The sequence below is a fragment of the Ipomoea nil genome, unplaced genomic scaffold (genome assembly GCF_001879475.1).
Source record: "Ipomoea nil cultivar Tokyo-kokei standard unplaced genomic scaffold, Asagao_1.1 scaffold1407, whole genome shotgun sequence".
Classification (NCBI taxonomy): Eukaryota; Viridiplantae; Streptophyta; class Magnoliopsida; order Solanales; family Convolvulaceae; genus Ipomoea; species Ipomoea nil.
The window spans coordinates 3,903,342-3,927,317 of NW_017617835.1; the positions used below are offsets into that span (position 1 = coordinate 3,903,342).

The 23,976-nt window shown below is 38.0% G+C and overlaps 6 protein-coding genes across 14 annotated transcripts; 1 reads left to right on the forward strand and 5 right to left on the reverse strand.

The window, feature by feature from the left end:
- Window positions 1–1,568: 1,568 nt before the first annotated feature.
- On the forward strand, window positions 1,569–5,253 carry LOC109186341 (RNA-binding protein 42-like). Of its 8 annotated transcripts, none has more exons than XM_019336287.1 (8): window positions 1,569–1,866; window positions 2,110–2,287; window positions 3,176–3,273; window positions 3,349–3,385; window positions 3,870–3,983; window positions 4,054–4,113; window positions 4,385–4,398; window positions 4,720–4,895. In XM_019336287.1, exons 1-6 carry the CDS (start codon window positions 1,681–1,683, stop codon window positions 4,086–4,088), a joined length of 648 nt encoding a protein of 215 aa, XP_019191832.1. In that variant the 5' UTR covers window positions 1,569–1,680; the 3' UTR covers window positions 4,089–4,113; window positions 4,385–4,398; window positions 4,720–4,895. The 8 variants fall into 8 exon arrangements, with proteins under 8 accessions (XP_019191832.1, XP_019191834.1, XP_019191828.1 ...); XM_019336289.1 differs by having other exon boundaries at window positions 4,062–4,113; XM_019336283.1 differs by lacking the exons at window positions 4,054–4,113; window positions 4,385–4,398 and adding an exon at window positions 4,987–5,222 and having other exon boundaries at window positions 4,811–4,896.
- LOC109186336 (cysteine desulfurase 1, chloroplastic) lies at window positions 5,247–9,247 on the reverse strand. 2 transcript variants are annotated; one of them, XR_002055124.1, is made up of 11 exons: window positions 8,934–9,247; window positions 8,455–8,588; window positions 8,182–8,341; window positions 7,901–8,087; window positions 7,093–7,238; window positions 6,943–7,015; window positions 6,773–6,836; window positions 6,014–6,113; window positions 5,701–5,859; window positions 5,385–5,611; window positions 5,247–5,337 (listed from the first exon to the last, which is right to left on the reverse strand). XR_002055124.1 is itself a non-coding variant. In XM_019336277.1 (10 exons), exons 1-10 carry the CDS (start codon window positions 9,162–9,164, stop codon window positions 5,441–5,443), a joined length of 1,425 nt encoding a protein of 474 aa, XP_019191822.1. In that variant the 5' UTR covers window positions 9,165–9,247; the 3' UTR covers window positions 5,247–5,440. The 2 variants fall into 2 exon arrangements, 1 of the variants encoding a protein (XP_019191822.1); XM_019336277.1 differs by having other exon boundaries at window positions 5,247–5,611.
- A 716-nt stretch (window positions 9,248–9,963) lies between these two features.
- Window positions 9,964–14,611, reverse strand: LOC109186250 (pentatricopeptide repeat-containing protein At5g39710-like). The gene is made up of 3 exons (XM_019336176.1): window positions 12,772–14,611; window positions 12,173–12,303; window positions 9,964–12,067 (listed from the first exon to the last, which is right to left on the reverse strand). The coding sequence occupies exons 1-3, from the start codon at window positions 14,441–14,443 to the stop codon at window positions 10,091–10,093; spliced, it is 3,780 nt and encodes a 1,259-aa protein (XP_019191721.1). The 5' UTR covers window positions 14,444–14,611; the 3' UTR covers window positions 9,964–10,090.
- An 818-nt stretch (window positions 14,612–15,429) lies between these two features.
- LOC109186334 (pentatricopeptide repeat-containing protein At3g04760, chloroplastic-like) lies at window positions 15,430–17,651 on the reverse strand. Its single transcript, XM_019336275.1, has 2 exons — window positions 15,762–17,651; window positions 15,430–15,730 (listed from the first exon to the last, which is right to left on the reverse strand). The coding sequence occupies exon 1, from the start codon at window positions 17,505–17,507 to the stop codon at window positions 15,810–15,812; it is 1,698 nt and encodes a 565-aa protein (XP_019191820.1). The 5' UTR covers window positions 17,508–17,651; the 3' UTR covers window positions 15,430–15,730; window positions 15,762–15,809.
- Window positions 17,652–17,879: 228 nt separating this feature from the next.
- On the reverse strand, window positions 17,880–19,930 carry LOC109186333 (pentatricopeptide repeat-containing protein At3g04760, chloroplastic-like). Its single transcript, XM_019336274.1, has one exon. The coding sequence runs from the start codon at window positions 19,813–19,815 to the stop codon at window positions 18,100–18,102; it is 1,716 nt and encodes a 571-aa protein (XP_019191819.1). The 5' UTR covers window positions 19,816–19,930; the 3' UTR covers window positions 17,880–18,099.
- Window positions 19,931–21,381: 1,451 nt separating this feature from the next.
- On the reverse strand, window positions 21,382–23,455 carry LOC109186150 (pentatricopeptide repeat-containing protein At3g04760, chloroplastic-like). Its single transcript, XM_019336072.1, has one exon. The coding sequence runs from the start codon at window positions 23,237–23,239 to the stop codon at window positions 21,521–21,523; it is 1,719 nt and encodes a 572-aa protein (XP_019191617.1). The 5' UTR covers window positions 23,240–23,455; the 3' UTR covers window positions 21,382–21,520.
- Window positions 23,456–23,976: the final 521 nt, after the last annotated feature.

Consider the following 23,976-nt stretch of genomic DNA (forward strand, 5'->3'; position numbering starts at 1 on the left):
ATTATGTATATATTAAATGAACTCGAAAGTTACACTTTTCGTCCCTAAATTATGAAATAATTGTAGAATTCGTCTATAATTATTGGTCGTGTTCACTTTTCGTCCTAAGCTATAATTGACATTGTAAATTTCGTCCTTTTAATAACAAGTTGCAGTCACTTTGTCTTTCTAAGCTATACTTTGTTCCTAATGTTTTGTTAGTAAAAGGACAAAATTTGCAACATCAATTACGGAGTATATTTTCGGGACGAAAAGTAAGCACGACTAATAATTATGAATTCTTCAATTACCCTATAACTTAGTGATTATAAGTGTAATTTTTCTTATTTTTTACTATTGTATAATTTTTGTGTTATGTACAAAAATTCAAAAGTAATGTTTGACAATCTTAATGATCGTACTCATATAATCATATATTTCATATATTATTGCACATAGTATAATTAAAAATAATTATCAATAATAAATGACACAATCATATGTGGTAAATGACACTAAGATGATAAATTTTCTCTATAAATTTGGCCCCCCCAACCCCGACTTTCTGGCTCCGCCACTATATATATATATATATATATATATATATATATATATATATATATATATATTATGAAATTAACCCGTTGTTATGTTATGAAATTAACCCGTTTAGAAAAATATAACAACAATATTAGACTACACCAATCATTTTCACAAGATTCTTATCATTTGATTAAAAAATTTGTCATTGAAGTGATGAATATTCAAATAATTGTTGTTGTAATTTATTAAGATATTTTTCTCTAGAGCATTTGAAACAGTATAATCACCTTCTAGAAGCACCAATAGAGGAAAGAAAAGTTGGTATAATGTATATGGTTAATTGAATTATATTGGTCTTATAATATCTTGAATTGAAAGTTGAAACGTTTATTATGCGTTTTGGCGTAAGAGGAAGAAAATTGCGGCATGACCGTGAGATTGTGATGCCTATGAATGGGATTATGGGAAGACTTGTGGGGCTTACGCGTAGTCCTGCGTGACATGTTGTATAAGACAAACACGAATCCTTATCCCTCTTCCAAAAAAAATCCAAATTATACCATTATCAAGATTTACTACGTAGATTATAGAATTTAATCTAGATTATGTATATATAATAAATCTATTATTTACTTTAAGCTAATTGATTATGTAAATTCAAATATTAGTTTTTATTTTATTAGACAAAGAGAAAAACATGTTGCCAATTTCACCGGTGTATTGTATTCACAAATTCCCTTTTATAATTGTTATGTGTTTTGACTTAGAAATACAATTTATTTTCTAAAAAGTCACAATTTTAATACTAAAAATACAGAATTTATACGTCGCCAATTGGGCTGTTAGAAACTTGTCTGTCCCGTATTTGAAATTCCTTTTCAATGGGCTCTTGCTATGACGGCCCAATTATGTTGGGGTGGGCCTATATTTGGAATTATTTTTCTCCAGGCTTTGCTATATGGACCAATTACTTTGGGTCGCGGCCCATATCTGGAATATTGTATCGCGTAGATTCTAGATTTTTCTACATTCTCGTTTCATTTCATAACTGAAATTCAGCGCAAACGTGTATCCGTTGTTCCAGAGGCGTTTCCCTCGCGAATTCTTTGATTCTAATCGGACGTCGCCATTTTCGACAATTGATCGCCGGTCTACGCTATGTCGACGGTGCCTTTGACTCCGGCGGCTACCGGTTCTTCCTTTTCGCAGTACAACTACGCCAATGGGACCTACTTTCCGACGCCATTTCACCTCCAACAACCGCCGCAGCCTTACATCGGTGCCGCCGCCGTGTATCCTGCTCCTGTTCCTCTCCCTGGTACCCCTTTAGCTCAATACCAACAAGTAAGAATTCTAATTATCGAATATTAGAGTAAAATAAGTGTTTTTTTTTGAAAAAAAAAAATTAATTTCCACTTCTCCATAATGGTATTCAACAAAAAAGTAAGATGATTTATATGCTGCTGAAATACACGTTCTACTTTTGTGTGGAATTGCAAATTTTATCATTCATATGCACAGCTTCAGAGCCTTCAATGGTAACATATGCCTTTATTGTGCATTTTTTACATATGAGCCTATGTACAGGCACAGCAGTTGTTTCAAAGGGTTGCGCAGACAATTACACCAGAAGCGCTTCAGAATGTGAAAGCTGCACTTGCAAGCAGTGAAATTGAGCACAAAGCTGAGGCCAAGAAGAAAGCAGTGCCCCGTAAAGCTGCTGGGCAAACTTGGGAGGATCCTACCCTTGCTGATTGGCCAGAAAGTATGCTTCTTACTTATCTATTTCATTCTGGCAGTAGTTATAGGGAAATTTAACTGATTCTTTCATTTCTTTGGACCACTTGGGAATATGTGAGAGTTTCTGTTTTAACAATTCAGCTTTGCAATGAGGTTTAAAGTGAAGAAACTCAAGAAAGTAGGGAAATGTGATAAGAAATGAATTATAGACAATCTACTATCATACATAAGTTTACAATTACTTGTCTAGAACAACAAATTACATCTCTGTGCTTGATATATAAGTAACTTTCTATGCTCTGAATCTCAGATTTTGCGTGAAACCCATTGCAGGAGTGTTTTAAATGGGTATTAATGCTGTAGGCAACATAAACTCATTTCATGTTCCTCTTGGAGGATAAAAGAATCAGAATATATGTGTGTGTGTGTGTGTGTGTATACACACACACACTCACAGGGAATGGAATGTTGCTTTTAAAGGTTTTTTTTTTGAACACTTGATATTGGAGCTCTATAGAGAGACAGGTAATGCTTCTTGGAAAGATTAGCAACTCTCTATTTTGATGTTCAGAGCACTTTTGACTTGTGTGTGTGTGTGTGTGTGTGTGTATATATATATATATATATATATATATATATATATATATATATATATATATGGGGAACGGAATGTTGCTTTTAAAGGATTTTTTTTTTAGTAACACTTGATAATGGAGCTCTAGAGAGAGACAGGTAATGCTTTTTGGAAAGATTAGCAACTCTCTATTTTGATGTTCAAAGCACTTTTGACTTTGGAAAACGGACCTACTTTTGATGCTAGAACCAATTCTTTTTCAGATGTTTTCATTTTTAATTTTCACTCTGGATTATGAAAAGATGTTCTGTGATCTCACTGTATTATTGTGTTTTTCAGATGATCATCGTCTATTTTGTGGTGATCTTGGAAATGAGGTGAATGATGATGTCTTATCAAAAGCATTTTCAAGATTTCCTTCATTTAACATGGCCAGGGTAAGTCTTCTAGAACACCATTCATATTTTCTTACTACAGTAGCTTTGTAGATGTTTTTGGTTGGTACTTTTCAGATGTTTGTTTCAAGTGCTTGGAGCCCTCAAATGTCTCCTGTGCGCTAAGGTAGAACTCTCTTTGATTTTTGTTTTGGCAGTGCTGCTGGTGATTTTTTTTAGTTCATTAATCTGAAGCTAATGACAATTGCAGATTTTTTTCTTCTGAATGGAATTATAATTCTGCTATGTATCTTCCAAATTAGTTCATGAGTTATGGAACTGGTGGAGTTATAACAACTAAAGCTGTATGGTGAATGTGGCCATACCTATGATAAGATACTGGCTGGATCTTCATCCCATATATAATTTTAGAGTGTTATTGTGTCAATCATGATGCTTACACATTTTGATTTGCTTGTTGATCTATTTATTTTGTTTGTGATTTTGCCCTAATGCCCTAGATTTTTATGCTTGTGTATCTAACTGCTGGGCCACTTTTATATCCTGCTTCCCACTTACAAAAAGGTTAAAAAAGTCTAGCTTTATAATGTCTAATATGTGGTTATATGTTGAAATCTCATAATTATTGGTGATTGTATGTGCAATATCATCACAGGTTGTGCGAGATAAGCGGACAGGTAAAACCAAAGGCTATGGATTTGTAAGTTTTTCCAACCCTTCAGACCTTGCAGCAGCCCTTAAAGAAATGAATGGTAAGTAATATTTCTACATGCACAGATATAGCCCTCATGTTGTGTTTACCTTATTCACTATCTCAATTAGTCATTCAGAGCATGAGGCTTTTCATAGCTAGATAATCAAGATGACAACAAGCAGATATGGTATGGAACAATTACTTTCATTTAGTTGTACACTTTCCCTAGCCTTTCTAGTTGATTTCTTGAATGGTAGTTGTTACCTTCATTTGCACTGGAATTCAGGATCTGGTTTGAGTAGTTTGTGTATGATTTTTTTTAAAGGAAGTGTTCAAAATATTCCTTGTACCGAAGCATATTTCTCTGAGGGCTAGTCATTCCTTGTAGAATCGATTAAGTGACCAAGTCATTGGTAATTGGAAATGCATGCCCACTATATTACTTGTGCATGAGGATATAATATAAATGGCTCTTAGAGCATCCATAATAGTGGAGTTTTTTTTTTGTGGTTTCGAGGAGTTTTCCTAAGTGTGATTAGGAAAGAGAAAATGGGAGGGAAGAGAAAAAGAAAAAGAAAAAAAAAATCTGATTTTTTTAAAAATAAAAAAAATGTCAAGAGCGCTTGACGCGCTTGTGGAAGCTACGCGGTGGTTGGGCCATTTTTTCAGTGGGTCCGACAATTCTGCAAAAAACCCCTCCCTTGCAGAGAAAACCTCTCTCATGCATTCTCTCTCCTCCATCTCATCATGTAGTGTTCCAAAATCTCACCAAAAAAGCTTTGATATGGATGCTTTTATGGTCTAATGGTGTTAACTTGCTTGCTTCAGTATTGTAATTTGTGGCCCATATGAATGTATGATGACAAAACAACATTTTTATTTCAGGCAAATATGTTGGAAATCGACCAATCAAGCTTCGGAAGAGTAGGTGGCAAGACAGGATTGACTATGAAGCTCTAGAAAGGCAAAAGGTTAGAACACTGCATTGGGTCATTTACAAATTCACCTATCAATCCTTGTTTTGCTGACCTGATTTTTGTGATGTTCTGATCTTTTTGCAGAACCAATCTCAGAAGAAGGCCAAGCTGCCCAAGAAGAGTGTATTGCACAAGTGAATCCCAAATTCCCAATATGCCCATGATGCCCAGTGTGGCAGTGTGAGATGCAAAGACAAGCTAAGCTGTTACTCTGTAGCATGTAGGTAGCTTTGTCAAGTCTACTTCTGAACTTCCAAAATGCCATTGTTGTACAGAGATCATGAATAACATTCTGTTAATGAAAAGAAGGTTATGTATTATACTAGACAAATACAGAGTGCTTGTTTATCTAGAAATGCTTATGAAATTAATTTAAGAACGTTCACGAAAAGTTGTTATACTACAATGAGCTTTTCTACTGGACAAGATGATGCCCGTGAAAAGGACAAAAATGAAAACACATCCATTTTACAAGTGATGCCAAATCATGGGCCAAGTATACATTTGGACAACAGATCAGAAACCCGATTTAGAACAATCATTTATAAGAACTGAAGAAACTGATTGTGTCCTTCAGTGCATCTATGAAGTGATCGACATCCTCTTTAGTGTTGTAGAAGTGAAGGCTAGCGCGTGCGCTCGCACTGATTCCCAAACAGCGATGTAGAGGCTGAGCACAGTGGTGACCAGATCTGATAGCTACACCATGCTGCAGAGATTAGACAAAGTTGTTAGTAAATCAGAGTTCATGAAGGAATGCTTATATATTCTCACCAAAAATGTCTTTTCTTATTATGCCTGTTGGTCAAGGAAAGTTGCGATATCTGTTGGGTGGACATCCTCAACATTAAAAGAACAAAGAGCCGCCCGCTTTACAGTTTGTGATGGTGCAGGACCATAGATACGAACACTGGGTACTGAGTGGAGGCTATCATATAAATAATGACCCAGCTCCACCTGAGAAATGATTGTACAAAGAGAATATCTAAGTCCACGGTCATACTTGAGGTATAAAATAAATCAAACTGTCATCTAATATTTAATAAAATAGATGAATAAATCAACTCTCTCTGGAAGAAATAGCACTTGATATGCCAGGAAGTGTGCACACCTCATAATCATGAATTCGTTGCATGCCTATTTGAGACAGATAGTCAATGGCTGCCCCAAGCCCAATAGCTTCTCCAATTGCAGGTGTTCCAGCCTCAAATCTGATCCCCAATAACAGATGGAATGACAAAAGTAATTCGATTTAGTACACACACATACACGCATATATGTAAGGTACTTTATTAAGTAACTAGCTAACTGAACTTCTATTGCCTAAACACTAAGGGTGTGTTTGGTTGATGGGTTTTGCCCATAGGAATGGGTATGAAAGTGATTGTTATTGTTTGGTTAATAGGTTTTTAGAACACTACTATGGGTTTCGAATACCCCATCAATTGAAAAACCCATACCCAAATAAAATAAGGGTTTCATTCCCTTATTCATTCTCAAGCACTACTATTATAGTAACTATTTCCATTCCACCCTACTACCAAACATGTTAAATACTTTCACCAAAACCCATTACCACTACCAAGTATTTGATACCCATTCCAATTCCGATTCCCATGTGCGAACCAAACACACCCTAAATAGATACAAATATTGACGCACTAGGAAGAATTTTGGAGAGGGGAAATGATGCAATAAAGATGGAAATTACTTTTCTTCTGGTATTTGTGTTTGGGATCAATTAAGTATAACTCTTAATAGTTTTAAAAGAAAAGGCATAAGGTTCTCAAGTGGAGCCCTGGAAAAATGTCAGGCTTTCCTGCACAGAGTAGCATGTTAATTTTCCATCAATATCACATATGGCACCAACCTGGATGGTGGCTCAGCATAAGTTGAATGGTCCAAATATACATCGGCTATCATTTCACCACCTCCTGTACTCAGGAAAGTTGAAAGTGAGTGCTTCAGTACATAAAATTCTAATCAAGAAAGCAAATCGCATGCAAATGAAGAGTAGAATTAGATATCTAAGATACATACCCAGGAATGGAGGCATAGCAGTTAGGAGTTCACTCTTACCATACAAGAATCCAATGCCTGTAGGCCCACACATCTGATGATCTGAAGCATTATTAGTCCTTAAATTCAAGTAGCAAAATTAGATGTTAAAGTGAAGGACAATGATCTCACCTTATGAGATGAAGCAACAAGAAAATCAGCATCTAGGCTCTTAACGTCAACTACCATATGTGGCACACTTTGGCAAGCATCTACAAGCACCTTTGCTCCAACATCATGTGCCCAACTTATAATTTCTTCAATTGGAAGCAGAGAAGCTGCATAAAATAACTAAATAAGACGGAGTGGCAGCAATGAGATGGAGCCTTGGAAAATGAAGAGGCAGAAAAGAGTGCAAGCTATTATATTACTTGGATAAAAGTGAGGTCAAGTTTGGCATGATAAATAATAGACGAAATATAAAAACTTGCGAGGATAAAGTTAACAATACATCAAAAATATTAACTCACGGAAGTTGCCAGCATGGACCAGCATATGTAAGTCCACATTAGTATGCCTCCAGAAATTAGAATAACTAGCCTCATATGAATTCATTTGATAGGATCTCCTTTTTTATTAGATATTAATGAAGATAACTGTTAGAAACCCTCAGTTATCACCCCATAATCTAGCTCAAGAGGTGTAAACAAGCTTAAGTATCAAACCCAGTCTTTTAAGGCAGGTGATGGGAACATTAACACTAACAAAGTTATATAAGATAGCTGTTAGATGAGTCAGAGAAGGAGCTGAGAAGAAGTTCTATGCTGTGCCATCATTAACTTCATTTTCGGCATATTACAAAAGTAGTTATTTATATCACCGCGTAAAAGCAGATATAGGTGGCCTAGCTTCTTCTTCTTTAGCATAAAGAGATCTCTTCAGTGTTCCTTCATATGGCTTAGTATCTACTTCTAATAAATAAAAGGAAGCACTTGCGCACCTAGCATATTTGAGACATGGTGAACACAAAGAAGTTTTGTCTTCCTTGAGAGTGTTTCTTTTAACTCCATTATATCTGGAACTTCATTGTCCGTCAAACTCACAAACTTTAGGATAACACCAGTCTTTTGAGCAATCAATTGCCAGGGTACTATTGCACTGTGATGCTCAGCTATTGTGACTATGACCTGCAAATATTAAACACCTCCCATGGCTCAAGATAAACAAACCAAATATGCTAACTGGTATTTGCTATTAATGTAAACAAGCATGGTAACAGACCTCATCTCCCGGCTTCAAATTTGAGAGTCCCCACGTGTAAGCCACTAAGTTAATAGCTTCGGTAGCATTTCTTGTGAAAACAATTTCTTTAGATTCAGATGCATTGATGAAAGCTGCCACCTTACGTCTTGCTAGCTCATACTCATCTGTTGCCTTTGCACTGCCATTATGCATACCATAATAAGTATAAATTCCACAATTAGCCTATGCAAAGAAGATGTTAAGCAAGAATGACAAGACAAAATTAAGACAACAGCTTTGCTGGAAGAACACCTTAAGTAATGGATACCGCGGTGGACATTGGAATTGTAACCTTCGTAATAAGCCTGTAATGCCTTCAAGACATCTGTTGGCTTCTGAGAGGTCGCAGCATTATCCAAATACACAAGCTTTGAGCCATTTACCTCCTGGAATTATTATATCCATAACCTTACATTGCGTGTTTAACAGAAATAGCAGTATTTATCCATTTAATTAGCTTGAAAACTCGAACTAAACATAGTATGCTTCATCAAGTGCGCTTGATTATGTTATTGCTACATAATTTATAGTTATTAACACAGTCAACTCCACAAGTATTAGAATAGAGATTACAGTCTGCTTTGATTAGCTTGCGTAAATGAAAGAATCGAAGGATTACTTCAATATTTTGAAAGGAATTCATCGAATTCTGACGCCTCATTTTCGAGTACCTAACAGTCTCTGCAAGTCCTATTTCAGAGTCTTCTAGAAGGAGAGGGGCTAGGAATTACCTGATGGAGGATGGGGAAGTCGGGGCGGGTGATGTGTCCGAGAGAACCGGGTCCGAGTTTCTGTTCGTCCACCACCGTAGAAGGAGGAGAAGCGGCAGATGCTGAAAAAGACAAGGCGCGGAACCGGATAGAAGCGGAGCCCCGACTGGAGAAAGTAGGGTTCCGAGCCGCAGTTCTGAGATAGGGCACTCTGTGAACTACGCCCTCCACGGTGGTCGCCGCCGGCATCATCGGTTCGTTCCTTCTGTCACTCCACCACTCTGTGAGCCCACTGTAATGGCGTTATCCGTTAACCTCCCAGCCGCGACAGTTGATATTTTTACTAATGCTGTAATGTTTAATTTTATGTTTTTTCCACTTTTAATCCTTAATTCTTAAAAATAATTATTTTTAAATTAAGAAATAAAAGTTTTAAAAAAAAAATCATTAAGTAAAAATAACATTACAAGTTGCTCATTATAGCTCAGGCATCTATTGATCTTATATATGATTTGAAAGTTTTTTTTGAATGCTAATGACTCTATTATATTGTAGTATCTGCTCAAAAATGTTTTTTAAACTTATTGAAGCACAAAGAGTTAACACTGCCTCCATTGAGGCTCAATCTCATGACCTCCTATATGGGAGAGTCACTACATGTCATTTGAATGATTTGAAAGTCTTTGATTAACCTTCAATTGGTGTTCAACGTATTTTGATGTAGGCAACATGAAGTCGGTGTGGAGAGTAGTTGAAGCTACCATGTAAAATAGGTGAAGTTATTATGTCAAACTATAGGGTGTCTCGTGTCCCCTCAAAGTGTGGAATGTCTCGTGTCCCCTCAAAGTGTGGAATGTCTCGTGTTCCCACAACGTTTTTTTTTTTTTTTTTGGAAAGATTTAGTTTCATGTCAATCATATATAAACCTTGATATTTACAATTTAATAACAAATATTTATATTAATTATATTAAATTATATTAATTGACACCTTGAGCCAAAAAAATATTAATTGATACCAAAAATAATTTATCATTATTAAGATTCATCGGATCTTTAAAGAATAAAATGTTAGTATCGAGAATGGGAAAGGACATTTTTCTTGTTGCATATAACACCTGGTATTTCTACTACTGACTAATCTAGATTCATCTAAATCACACCCGTAGAATTTGACTTTTACCCCGAATATTTTGACCTTGCTATTACATTAATAGATCGTTTACCGACTACTCCGAGTTGATCTTTTAGAAAGGTCTTTTTCAAACCAAGTAGTGATTTGCTTGAAATAACATTCATTTGGAAGAGTGTAGTTCCCAGCATAATTGCCTCATCCCTCCATCCTTGAAAACCAATGCCATTGATTAGTATAATGTAAGTTTTTTCATTTGGCTGGTACCCCTTTTCAATCATCTCTTCAAGGACACCAATTGCCTCATCTAATCTTTGAGATTTGCAATACCCAAGCAAAATAATGTTGTAAATGTAAACATTGGGTGGAAAACTGCAACTTTCCATATCTTTTACCAGCACCATAGCCTCATCCACCATTCCACCTTTGCACAAGCAAGAAACAAGTGTACAATATGTGAACTCATTGGGATCAATCCCTTTGTCTAACATTCGCGAAACCATATCCAAGGCCTTAGTTCTTTCCCCGATGTTCCATAAAACGCTCAACATCGAATTAAAAGCGCTCACGTCTTGAAGAACCCCGGTTTCAGAGAGTTTCTCGAAGATGTCAAGAGCGAGGTCAGCGTGTCCATCTTTACACATTGCGGAGAGGATAACGTTGTAGTTGAGTGTATTGGGCGAGCAACCATTAGACACCATTTCGTCCAAAAGATCAATGGCCAAATCGAGCCTCCCCTCCTTGCAGGATGCTCTAATCAAGGGAGTGTAGACATATGCATCGGGCGTTATCCCAATCTCCACCATGATCTTCAAGAGCTTCATTGCCTCATTTAGCTCCCCATCTCGACACAATGAAATCATCAAGATGCTATAGGTAACCACGGTTGGCTCACAACCCGTGGACAACATCTCTCTCACTAGCTTCGCCCTTTCATCCCAATTCCCCCTATCCAACATCGCGCCCAACAAAATGTTATATGAAATCACATTCGGTTTGCAGCCCCGGGCTGGAAAACTCCTAATAAACTCATACCCTTGATCCACCATGCCTTTACCACACAATCTTATGAGGACTAAGTTATAAGTCTGTAAATTTGGCTGAACCCCTCTAGCTACCATCTCTTTTAGTAGCTTCTCCCCGCCATCATCCCCATTCCCGCTATTCACCCATGCCCTCAACAAAATATTATACGAGATCACATCCGGTTTGCATCCCCTAGCTGGCAAACTCCTAATCAACTCATACGCGTGATCCATCATGCCTTTTCGACACAACCCTTTAAGGATTGTGTTATAAGTGTATATGTTCGGTTCAAGTCCTCTCGATAACATCTCGTCTAGAAGCTTCATCGCTCCCCGAATGTCCCCTCCACGGAGCGTAGCCTCCATCAAGATTGTGTAAGTCACAACATCTGGCTCACAATTGTTGTCTTCCTTCATCTGATCCAAAACCTTAAAAGCTAACCCTAGCTTCCCCCTGCCACAAAGACACTCTATGATTATGGTATAGGTAAAAACATCAGGGGGAATACCTCGGATTCTCATCCTATTCAACACCCTATTAGCTTCCCCAACCCTATTCATTTTACAGAACCCAGTAATCATAGCATTATATGTAACCACATTTGGGTCACCAAATTGCTCCAGAAGCTCCATCACTTTCACTGCCTTTTCTGCTTTCTTTTCTGTAAAAAAACCCTTAATAAGCCTGTTACAGACACCCACATCTGGCTTGTACCCCATCTTCACCATACATTCAAGAACATACAGACTTTCGTCATAACTCATTCTTGTTAAATCGGGTTGTATGAAATCATTTAGATGCATCAAAGTATGTGTATCTTCTGAAGAAGAAGAAGAAGAAGAAGAAGAAGCCTTAACGCTTTGTGGATTCACGGTGGGGGGGTTTCGGTTTCTAAATTCATGTTTTTTGCATTTCAGTACAGAGGAGCTGCTGGGGTGCTTATGATTTGTGGTGGGTTCAACAAGATTCTTGAAAAAGAGTGGGGTGCGAGTGAGGAGCTGATTGGAAAAGGAAATTGTCATTTGGTTAGCGTTTCCTGAGGTTCAGTGGTCATAGAGAAGTGAATATGATTGAGCAAAAATGCAGGAGAAGAAATAAAGAACCTGAAAAAACTCTTGTGAACGGAGCTGAAGAAGAAGAAGACGAAGGCATGCAAGTCTGAAGTTTTTCTTCAGACATCCATGGCACGTTATCCAGATAAAGAAGTGAAGATAAGGCCGCGAATGATCACGTGCTAGTCACGTGGTAAAAAAAATTTCTGCAAATTTTGTTTGTATGATAAGAGTAACCGCACAACTATTCGATGGTAGTAAATCTTATCTTGTAAACCTAAGTGACAAAGTACCACAAGAAGGTAAATCAATTTAAGTTGAGATAGACTCAAACCAATGAGGTCAATCACCAGTATAGGTTGATCATAACTGATCGATTCAAATCAAGAAAATTAATAAACCAGTCTCGTTGCTCTTTAGTATTTAGATGGTGCATATATGTATGACAAGAGTATAGTGGGAAGGTTCCTATATTATATTTACTTATATTTACTTGTTGAGCATATAACCATTAATGTACAAGGCTTTTAGTTGAGTTGGAGCACATGCTTCAATTTTGATATCAGTTCAAATCTCTACGTCATAAGCGACTACGACGTGTTGAGCATATAACCATTAATGTGCAATATTATTTACAAGAAGACTTTAAGAATGGAAAAACGACTTCTTCAAACCACGTAGTGATCTCTTTGAAATAACATTCATTTGGAAAAGTGTGGTTCCCAGCTCGATTGCCTCGTCTCTCCATCCTTGAAAACCAATGCCGTTGATGAGTATAATGTAAGTCCTTTCGTTTGGCTGGCAGCCCTTATCAGTCATTTCTACTAGAATACCAATTGCCTCGTCTGATCTTTGAGATTTGCAGAGCCCGAGCAAAACGCTGTTGTAAATGTGGACTGTAGGTGGAATACTGCAACTTCCCATATCTTTTAACAGCACCATAGCCTCATCCACCAATGAATATTTGCTTAAACACGAAACCAGTGTACTATACGTACTCTCGTTGGGATCAATCCCTTTGTCTATCATTAGTGGAACCACATTCAAGGCCTTCGTTCTTTCTCCATTGTTCCATAAAGCACTCATCATTGAATTATAAGCACTTACATCAAGATGACAACCTGATTCACAGAGTTCCTCAAAGACGCCAATAGCAAGATCAGCGTTCCCACTTTTACACATTGCAGAAAGGATAGTATTGTAGTTCATTATTGGTGGGCAACCATTCGAAATCATGTCATTCAAAAGATCGATAGCCAAATCTAGTCTTCCCTCCTTGCAGGCTGCTCTAATCAATGGATTATAGATAAATATATTGGGTGTTAACCCCTTCTCCGCCATAATCTTCAATAGGTTGATCGCCTTGTTTAGTTTCCCATCTCGGCACAATGAAATCATCAAGATGCTATAGGTAACCACATCCGGCTCACAACCCATGGACAACATCTCGTCCACTAGCTTCTCCCCGCCATCCCAATCCCCCTTGCACAATGATGCCCTCAACAAAATATTATATGAAACTACACTCGGTTTGCATCCCCTAGCTGGCAAACTCGCAATAAACTCGTATGCTTGATCCATCATGCCTTTACCACACAATCCTTTAAGGATAGCATTATAAGTGTATAGATTTGGTTCAAGCCCTCTAGATAACATCTCGTTTAGAAGCTCCATTGCTCCGTTAATGTCCCCTTCAACGAGCGTGGCATCCATCAACACCGTGTATGTCACAACATCCGGTTTATAATTTTCATCTTCCTTCATCTTATCCAAAACCTTGAAAGCTAATCCTAGCTTCCCCCTCTCACAAAGACTCTCTATGATTATGGTATAGGTAACAACATCCGGCGGAAAACCTCGGGTTCTCATCCTATTCAACACCCTGTTAGCTTCCTCAACCCTATTCATTTTACAGAATCCATTTATCAAAGCATTATAAGTAGCCACATTTGTCACACCAAATTGCTCCAGAAGCTGCACCAATTTTACTGCCTTTTCAGCTTTTTTTACTCTAAAAAGCTTCTTGATGAGCTTTGTACAAAGAACCATATCTGGGTTGTACCCAGTCTTTAGCATACATTCAATAAGATACAGACTTTCTTCATGATTCATTCTAGTAAAATCATCTGACTGCATTAGGGTACTTGTACTTTCAGTAGAAAGCTTAACACTTTGTGGATTAAAGGTGGGGTTTTGGTTCCTAAATACATGGGTTTTGAATTTGAGTACAGAGGTGGTGGGTTTAGAATCTGTAGTGGGCTCAAGTTTCTTGAAGAGGGGAGGGGTTCGAGTGATGAGGTGATGGGAAAATGAAATTGTCATTTGGGGGTTAGGGTTTCGTGATGTTCAATGTTGGTAGAGAAATGGATATGAATGGTTGAGCAGAATGTAGAAGAAGAAGAAGTAAAGAACCTGGAAATGTTGTGAAGGGATGGAAGTTGGAAGCTGTGTTCTCAGAAGCTGTCTTGCTAGTTGCTGCTCTTCAAGGAGACCATGGTCCATGGCAGGTTATTCAGATAATTAATTGTGTAAAGATAAGGTTACCAATAATCACGTGCTAGTCACGTGGTAGGTTTCATTATGCAATACATGATGTTTAGTTGGAAGAAAGGAATCAATGGGGAAATGAATTGTAATTCCGAGAATAAATTGAAAATTTAGATTATATTGTTTGGTAGGAAGGAATAGAATGATATTAAATGAGAAGACGTGAATAAAGATTAAAATAGAGTTAATTCCAGCAATGGTCCTCCGACTATAGTGATTTTTCAAAATTAGTCCTCGACTTTTAATTTGGACACTTTAGGTCCCTTGACTTTTAATTTTTTTCCAATTGAGGTCCTTTCGTTAGAATACGATTCATTAGACTTTAAATGAAGGGTAAACTCGTTCTTTCATCTGCCTATGTATTATTCTTCGTATTTCTCCCTTCGTATTTCGCTGTTATACCTTGTAAACATCTCAATAATAGAGAAACGCACACACGAGTAGTCAGCAAATGGGGAACGACGAGGAACATTTTAAGGTTTTGACTAAGATTATCTTCATATATATCGCGTATACAATGGAGAAATACTAAGAATAATACATAGGCATGTGAAATGATGAGTTTACCCCTTCATTTAAAATTCAATTAACCGTATTCTGACGAAAGGACCTCAATTGGAAAGAAATTGAAAGTCAAGGGACATAAAGTGTCCAAATTAAAAGTCAAGGACTAATTTTGGAAAATCAATATAGTCAGAGGACCATTGCTGGAATTAACTCGATTAAAATATTATTGTATAATAATAATAATAATAATATAATCATATGAAGGATAAAATGGTAATTTATCATAAAATTACAATTACATAAAGTGTGAAATTGCAATTCCTAGGGACCCTAGAAATTGCAATTCTTCGTTGAACAGTTGGTATGATAACGACAAGGTTCCAAGTACAATTCCTCGTAATCCGTTCTTCATCCACAATGCACCTTCGGTAGCCGCTGCAATCACACATCTCCGACCACAATAAAACCCTCACAAGGCATTCTTCACTCAAAGCGCACATTCAGGTAGCAGCTACAACCACAAATCTCCAACCACCACAACAAAAATTAAAAGAAAGCCCTCCGGGTAAAGATGAAGCTAGGAGAACAAAACATGTCCTCTTTCATTGGATCTTTACAGAAAACAAGGTTATTGTCAAGAAGCATGAATGGGAAAAGTCTTTTGGAAACCAAGTAGTGCCTTCTTTGAAAAAACATTCATTTGGCAAAGTGTGTTTGCCAGAAAGATTGCCTCATATCTCCATCCATGAAAACCAATGCCATTAAGTAGAACACTGTAAGTATTCTCATTTGGCTGGCACCCCTTTCCAGTCATCTCTTCTAGGATACCAATCGCCTCATCTAATCTATGAGATTTGCACAACCCGAGCAAAACACCGTTGTAGATGTTAACTGTGGGTGGAAAACCGCAACTTTCCATAACTTCTAACAACGCCATAGCCTCATCCACCATCGCGCATTTGCTTAAACCAGATATAAGCGCGCTATATGTAGCCCTGTCGGGATCAATCCCTTTGTCTATCATATCACAAGCCAAATTCAAAGCCTTTGTTCTTTCCCCGCCTTTCCATAGAGCAATTATCATCGAGTTATAGTGACATACATTTAGAGAACAACCCGTTCCACAGAGGCTCTCGAAGATGTCAATAGCAAGATCAGCGTCTCCATTTTTACACATTGTACAAAGGATATTGATGAAGTTGACTATATTCAGTGAGCAACCATTCGAGATCAAGTCATCCAAGAGATCGATGGCCAAATCTAGTCTTCCCTCCTTGCAGACAGCGGAAATCAATGGATTATAGGTAAACTTATTGGGCGTTAACCCCTTCTCCATCATAATCTTCAACAGGGCGATTGCCTCGTTTAGTTTCCCATCTCGGCACAATGACATCATGAAGATGCTATAGGTTACCACATTCGGATCACACCCCGTGGACAACATCTCTTTTAGTACCTTCTCCCTCTCGTCCCAATTCCCCCTCTCCAACAATGACCTCAACAAAATATTATACGAAATCACAACCGGTTTGCACCCCCTAGCTGGCAAACTCCTAATCAACTCATAAGCTTGATCCATCATGCCTTGTCTACACAATACCTTAAGGATTACATTATAAGTATAAATATTCGGTTCGAGCCCTCTAGCAAACATGTCGTTTAGAAGCTCCATCGCCTCGCTAATGCACCCTTTAACGAGGGCAGCCTCCATCAAGATTGTGTATGTCACAACATCAGGCTCACAATTGTCATCTTCCTTCATCTCATCCAAAACCTTCAAACCTAATTCTAGCTTTCCCCTATCACACAATGTCCTTATGATTATAGTATATGTAACAACATCGGGGGCGAAACCTCGGGTTCTCATCCTACTCAACACCCTGTTAGCTTCATCAACCCTATTCATTTTGCAGAACCCACTAATCAAAGCAGTGTATGTAATCTCATTTGGCTCACCAAATTGCTCCAGAATCTGCATCACTCTTACTGCTTTTTCCCCCTTTTTTGCCCTGAAAAGCTGCATTATGAGCTTTGTACAAAGAACCACATCTGGTTTGTACCCAGTCTTTACCATACATTCAAGAAGATGCAAACTTTCGTCATGATTCATCCTAGTAAAATTGGGTTCTTTGCAATCATCATCTATCTGCATTAGGGTGTTTATGTTTTCGGTAGAAAGGTTAACACTCCGGGGATTCACGGCGGGGTTTTGGTCCCTAAATACATGGGTTTTGAATTTGAGTATGGTGGGTTTGTAATCTGTGGTGGGCTCAAGATTCTTGAAGAAGAGAGGGGTGCGAGTGAAGAGGTGATTAGAAAACGAAATTGTCATTTTGGGTTAAGTGTTTCTTTGATGTTCGAAGATGGGTCACAGAGAAATGAATGTGATTTGAGGAAAATGTAGGAGAAGAAATGAAGAACCTGAGAATCTTGGAGTGCCAGGAAGGAGATGAAGGCGTGGAAGGTGGAAGCTGTGTTTACAGTGTCGATATTTGTGGGTGTCAAGAATCAAGATAAGGCCACGTGCCAATCACGTGGTAAAAACATTATTGTCCTTAAAACTGTTCTGTTTTATGTTTTGTCTCAACAGTTATTTCGGGTTTCTTTGAAGCTGTGAATCAGTGTTTGGTGAGGAAAGAAATTTTATTTTTCATTTATAAGGAGAAGAGAGCAAATATTGCATTGGAGCTAATCAAAAAACAAGAAATTCAAAGCTTTTTGGTGCTCTTTATCAACAGAAATGCATCTCAATATCTTCTGCATTCTACAAAACAAGAGAGGTTTTGGTATTTTGAATCCTTGGAGAATCAAAAACTCTTGAGATATCAAAACAAAGACAATCACAAATCTCCAACCACCATTACAGAAGAAGAACGAAACCTCTCGGTTTTCCATTCGATCTTGAAACAAAAGGTTTTCTAATTCTAAGCATCATTGAAGGTAAAGCTCATCCGAGACATTGATTTCTTCGAAATAACATTCATGTGGAGAAGCGTGGTCGCCAGCTCTATAGCCTCGTCTATCCATCCTTGAAAACCAATGCCTTTAACTAGTATAATGTAAGTATTTACGTTTGGCTGGCAGCGCTTTACACTCATTTCTTCTAGGATATCAATCGCCTCGTCTAGTCTACGAGATTTGCACAGCCCGAGCAGAACGCTGTTGTAAATGTAGACTGTAGATGGAAAACCGCGTCTTTCCATCTCTTTCAACAGCGCCATGGCCTCATCCACCATCTCGTCTTTGATTAAACAAGATATCAGTGTACTATACGTAATCCTGTCGGGTTCAATCCCCTTGTGTATCATTTGACAGACCACATTCAGAGCCTTGGTTCTTTCCCCGTTGTTCCACAAAGCAACCGTCATTGAATTATAAGAACACACGTTTAGGGGGCAGCCCGTTTCATAGAGCTTCTCGAAGATGTCAATGGCGAGATCAGCATTCCCGTTTTTACACATTGTGGAAAGGATGGTGTTGTAGTTCACCATGTTGGGCGAGCAGCCATTCGAGATCATGTCATCCAACACATCGATGGCCGAATCTAGCCTCCCCTCCTTGCAAAACGCGGAAATCAATGGATTATAGGAAAACGTATTGGGGGTTAACCCTTTCTCCATCATAATCCTCAAGAGGCGAATTGCCTCGTTTAGCCTCCCGTCTCGACACAATGACATCATGAAGATGCTATAGGTGACCAAATTCGGATCACAACCCGCGGACAACATCTCCCTCAAAACCTTCTCCCTATCGTGCCAATTCCCCCGGTCCAACAATGCCTTCAACAAAATGTTATACGAAATCACAACGGGTTTGCAGCCATTAGCTGGCAAACTCCGAATGAAGTCAAACGCCTCATCCATCATGCCTTCTCGACACAACCCTTTGAGGATTACATGATAAGTATATATAGTCGGTCGAAGCCCTCGAGACAACATCTCATCTAGAAGCTTCATTGCTCCACCAATCCCGCCTTTAACGAGTGTAGCCTCCATCAAGATATTGTATGTCACAACACTAGGTTTACAATTCTTGTCTTCCTTCATCTGATCCAAAACCTTCAAAGCTAACCCTAACTTCCCCCTTCCACAAATACTCCCTATTACTATATTATAGGTGACAACATCAGGGACAAAACCTCGGATTCTCATCCTATTCAACATCCTGTTAGCTTCCTCAACCCTATTCAGTTTACAGAATCCGCTAATCAAAACATTATATGTAACAGCATTTGGCTCCCCAAATTGCTCCAGAATCTGCATCACTTTCACTGCCTTTTCAGCTTTCTTAACCCTAAAAAGCCCCTTGATAAGCTTTGTACAGAGAACCACATCGGGTTTGTACCCGATCTTCACCATGGATTCAAGATGATACAGAGCTTCGCCATATTTCCCTGCCCCGCAAGACCTATACAGCGCTCTCTTAATGTCGGCTTCTTTGAAATCGTTTGGCTGCGATAAGGTATTTCTGTAGTTCTCGGTGGAAAGGTGGAGTCTTTGTATGGGGTTTCGGTTCCTAAATTCATGGCTTCTTCTGCATTTCACTGCAGAGGTGCTGCGGTTGCGATTTGTGGTGGGTTGGAGTTTCTTGAAGAAGAGAGGAGTGCGAGGGAAGAGGTGATTAGACAAGGAAACTGTCATGGGGTTAGTGTTTCTTGATGTTCATGGAGAAATGAAGCACCTGAGAAGCTGTGTTCGCAGAATCTATCTCCGTCGCACATCATCCAGATGAAGATAAGGCCACCGGTAACCACGTGGCATATTATCTGAGGCAAATTATGCTGTGCACCAAGCATGGTGCATACGGATGCAAAAACGACGTCGTTTTTATAAAACGCGCGTCTCCCCTTAAAAAAAAAAATAGGTTCGAAACTATAATTTCATAATCGATGAACTATAATTCCATAATCGATGAACTATAATTCCATAATTGATGAACTATAATTCCATAATCTAATCTATGAACTAAAATTTTCAGAATGAATGAACTAAAATTCCAGAATCTATGAACTAAAATTCCAGAATCGATAAACTATAATTCCAGAATCGATGAACTATAGTTCCATAATCGATGAACTATAATTCCATAATCCATAAATTAAAATTCCATAATGAATGAACAAAATAATGTTGTTACTAGGAATCGAACCTGATTTTTTTTTTTAAATGGGAGACGCGCGTTTTTAATAAAACGACGTCGTTTTTGCATCTGTATGCACCATGCATGGTGCATACAGATGCACAGCATACCTATTCATTATCTGACGTCCTAATGTTGGGGAATCTGTGTTTTTCAATCGGTTAGTAGTTAGTGTGAGATTCTAATGACTATATTTATCGTCATTAACCAGCTCATTTTGTTAATGTTAATGTTTCTGTTCAAAAAAGAAGAAGAAGAAGTAAATGTTGGTTTGTGAATTCGTGGAATATTAAGATCCTGATTGGGTTAGATGATATAACTAGTTGATAATATTAACTGATTGTAAAAAAAATATTTGATAAATTAGTTGATTGTAGATAATTGTTTGATATAATTTTAAAAAAAAAATTACTTGAACAGCTTTTTGAATTTTAACATTTATCAAACACTTAGGGGCCGTTTGGTTCACGGAATGTTAGATTACCTTAGGGAATGTTAGATTACCTTAGGGAATGTTAGATTGCTGGGAATGTTAGATTACTGGGAATGTTAAATTCCTGTGTTTGGTTAAGACTGAGGTATATAATATAATTATGTTTGGTTTAGGGTTATCTTTATCTTTATATATATATATATATATATATATATATATATATATATATATATATAAAAGCTAACATAAAATATATATTTTTAAATAATTAGAATGAAAATAGCAAAATTTATAAATATCCAAGGTTATCTCACATTACCTAAGAAAAGGAAGGGAATCACATTCCCTTCAAAATCCTATGTGGAGGGAATGTTCCATTCCCTGGGAATGTTATATTCCCTCAGATAGTATGAACCAAACATAGGAATCTAAGCTCAGGAATGTCATATTCCCATGGTTATGTAATATAACCTGAACCAAACGCCCCCTTAATTTTTTAACCAAGTCAAACAGTTAATAGTGATCAAATAAATTAAAATTGACTGATAAGCTAAGTATTTTACCAAACAGGACTAATATCTTATAGCAAGAGAGCAATACTTGATAAAACAGCAAGAGAACAATACTCCAACCAAGTTGATCAAGATGTTAACTTAGTAACTACAAGATTTTAAATTTGACTTTCAGCGAGAGCAGTCTATTAGTCTTCTTGATTAGAATCAAACTTGGAAAAGAGTTGAACCAGACACTTCGAAATGGTTTTTTTTAGCTGCCTAAGTATCAAGAATGGGAAAGGCCATTTTCAAACTAAGGAGTGATTTCTTTGAAATAACATTCATTTGGAAAAGGGTTGTTGCCAGCTCAATTGCCTCAACTCTCCATCCTTGAGAACCAATGCCTTGAATAAATCGCATATAAGCAGTTACAGTTGGCAGACACCCCTTTCCAATCATTTCTTCAAACACATCAATTGCCTCATCAAATCTATGAGTTTTGCACAACCCAAGAAAAACACCATTGTAAGCAATTACTGAAGGTGGAAAACCACAACTTTCCATATCTTTTAACAGCTCCAGAGCCTCATCCACCATTGCACCTCTGCATAAACAAGATATCAGTGCATTATATGTAATCATATTGGGATCAATCCCTCGGTCTATCATTTGAGAAACCATATCCAAAGCCTTTGTTCTTTCTCCATTGTTCCATAAAGCACTTATCATTGAATTATAAGCGCTTACATCCAGAGCACACGTTTCACAGAGTTTCTCAAAGACTTCAATAGCGAGATCAGCATTTCCGTTCTTACACATTGTAGAAAGAATGTTGTTGAAATTCACAATATCTGGCGAGCAGCCATTTGAGATCATGTCGTCCAAAAGATCAATGGCCAAATCTAGTCGCCCCTCCTTGCAAAATGCAGAAATCAACGGATCGTAGGTAAATTTATTGGGAGTTAACCCCTTCTCGGTCATAATCTTCAACATGCTGATTGCCTTGTTGAGTTTCCCATCTCGGCACAAGGAACTCACGAAGATGTTATAGGTAAATGTATGTGGCTCGCAACCCATGGATGACATCTCTTTTAATAGCTTCTCCCCGTCATCCCAATTCCTCCTGTCCAACAACGCCCTCAACAAAATATTATAAGAAAATACATCCGGTTTGCACCCCATGGCTGGCAAACTCCTAACGAACTCATAGGCTCGATCCACCATGCCCTCTCTACACAATCCTTTAAGGATTGCGTTATAAGTGTATATATTCGGTTCAAGTCCTCTTGATAACATCTCATCTACAAGCTTCATTGCTTCGCTAATCCCATCTTTAACGATCGTAGCCTCTATCAAGACCGTGTATGTCACAACATCCGGTTTACAATTGTTGTCTTCCTTCATCTGATCCAAAACCTTCAAAGCTAATCCTAGCTTCCCCCTATCACAAATACTCCCTATCATTATATTATAGGTAACAACATCAGGGAAAAAACCTCGGCTTCTCATCCTATTCAACACCCCGTTAGCTGCCTCAACCCTGTTCGTTTTACAGAATCCACCGATTAAAGCAGTATATGCAAGCACATTTGGCTCTCCAAATTGCTCCAGAAGCTGCATCACTTTCACTGCTTTTTCTGCCTTTTTTACACTAAAAAGCCCCTTAATGAGTTTGGTACACAGAACCACATCTGGTTTGTACCCAATCTTTACCATATACTGAAGAAGATACAGAGTTTCTTCATACTTCCCTGCTCCACAAGACCTATTTAGCCTTCTCCTAATATCAATTTCTTTGGAATCAAGTAACTGTATTAGGGCATTTCTATTTTCAGTAGAAACCTTAACACTTTGCAGATTCTTAAGGTTTCGCTCTCTAAATTCATGTTTTTTGCATTTGACTACAGAGCTGCTGCGCTTATAATCTGTGGCGGGCTCAAGTTTCGTGGAAAAGAGAGGCGGTCGAGTGAAGAGCTTATTAGAAAACGAAATTGACATTTTGATTAGGGCTTGTTGGCGTTCAAAGTTCACAGAGAAACAAATATCATTGAACAAAATCTAAGAGAAGAAATAAAGCACCTGCAATTCATGTGAAGGAAGCGGAAGGAGACAAAGCCATGGAAGTCCAACATCGTGTTTTCAAAGAGATATAAATCCATGGCAGTCCATCGACATCATCGCAAGGATAAAGACGACAAAGACGGTTAATCACGTGCCATAGACCGTGCATACAAATTTCTTTTAGTCAACAATTATAACATAGTATCTGTCTATACATATTTTCTGTGCACAAAGAGTCACTGATATTCAAATCTGTGACCTCCGATTTAGGAGAGACACAAATATTATTGAGTTACAAACTAATTGATATACTAGGTTTCTCAGCTTACTCGAACCCTGCCCAAAGAGAATGTAAATCGCAAGTCACAAGAAACTCAGAGTTACTAAATCCCTTGCCCTTGCCCACAATGGCAAAATTTTCTTCGTCCTTAAGCCTCATATTCCAGTCTGACAGGATAATAGATGGATAAATTACTAAAGTAAATCAAGATGACTCAGTAATTTATTAGACGGAAGGACCAGTGTTTAGACCCACCACACTGGGAAAAAATGAAATTGCCACACCACAACACATTGGGTTAAACCGAAACTTCGACACTATGAATGGGTCGCATTTCCTTGTCCACACTCTATTGCCAAGGAATTGAGTTACCCGTACGGCCCTCACTCCCTAT

Bases quoted from the DNA above. Each gene is read 5' to 3' on its own strand.
- LOC109186341 (XM_019336282.1), top strand. From the start codon at position 1,681: ATGTCGACGGTGCCTTTGACTCCGGCGGCTACCGGTTCTTCCTTTTCG. The intron at 2,288-3,175 runs GTATGCTTCTTA...TGTGTTTTTCAG, and splicing joins CCTTGCTGATTGGCCAGAAA to ATGATCATCGTCTATTTTGT. The intron at 3,274-3,348 runs GTAAGTCTTCTA...GGTACTTTTCAG, and splicing joins CTTCATTTAACATGGCCAGG to ATGTTTGTTTCAAGTGCTTG.
- LOC109186336 (XM_019336277.1), bottom strand. From the start codon at position 9,164: ATGATGCCGGCGGCGACCACCGTGGAGGGCGTAGTTCACAGAGTGCCC. The intron at 7,016-7,092 runs GTGAGATCATTG...TCAGATCATCAG, and splicing joins TTGTTGCTTCATCTCATAAG to ATGTGTGGGCCTACAGGCAT. The intron at 5,860-6,013 runs GTGTGCACACTT...ATCATTTCTCAG, and splicing joins AACGAATTCATGATTATGAG to GTGGAGCTGGGTCATTATTT.
- LOC109186250 (XM_019336176.1), bottom strand. From the start codon at position 14,443: ATGACAATTTCATTTTCCCATCACCTCATCACTCGAACCCCTCCCCTC. The intron at 12,304-12,771 runs CTTAAAGTCTTC...CCACGTGACTAG, and splicing joins GAAGAAGTCGTTTTTCCATT to CACGTGATCATTCGCGGCCT. The intron at 12,068-12,172 runs GTTCTTTATTTC...TTTTCCAATCAG, and splicing joins GTTCACAAGAGTTTTTTCAG to CTCCTCACTCGCACCCCACT.
- LOC109186334 (XM_019336275.1), bottom strand. From the start codon at position 17,507: ATGACAATTTCGTTTTCTAATCACCTCTTCACTCGCACCCCTCTCTTC.
- LOC109186333 (XM_019336274.1), bottom strand. From the start codon at position 19,815: ATGACAGTTTCCTTGTCTAATCACCTCTTCCCTCGCACTCCTCTCTTC.
- LOC109186150 (XM_019336072.1), bottom strand. From the start codon at position 23,239: ATGTCAATTTCGTTTTCTAATAAGCTCTTCACTCGACCGCCTCTCTTT.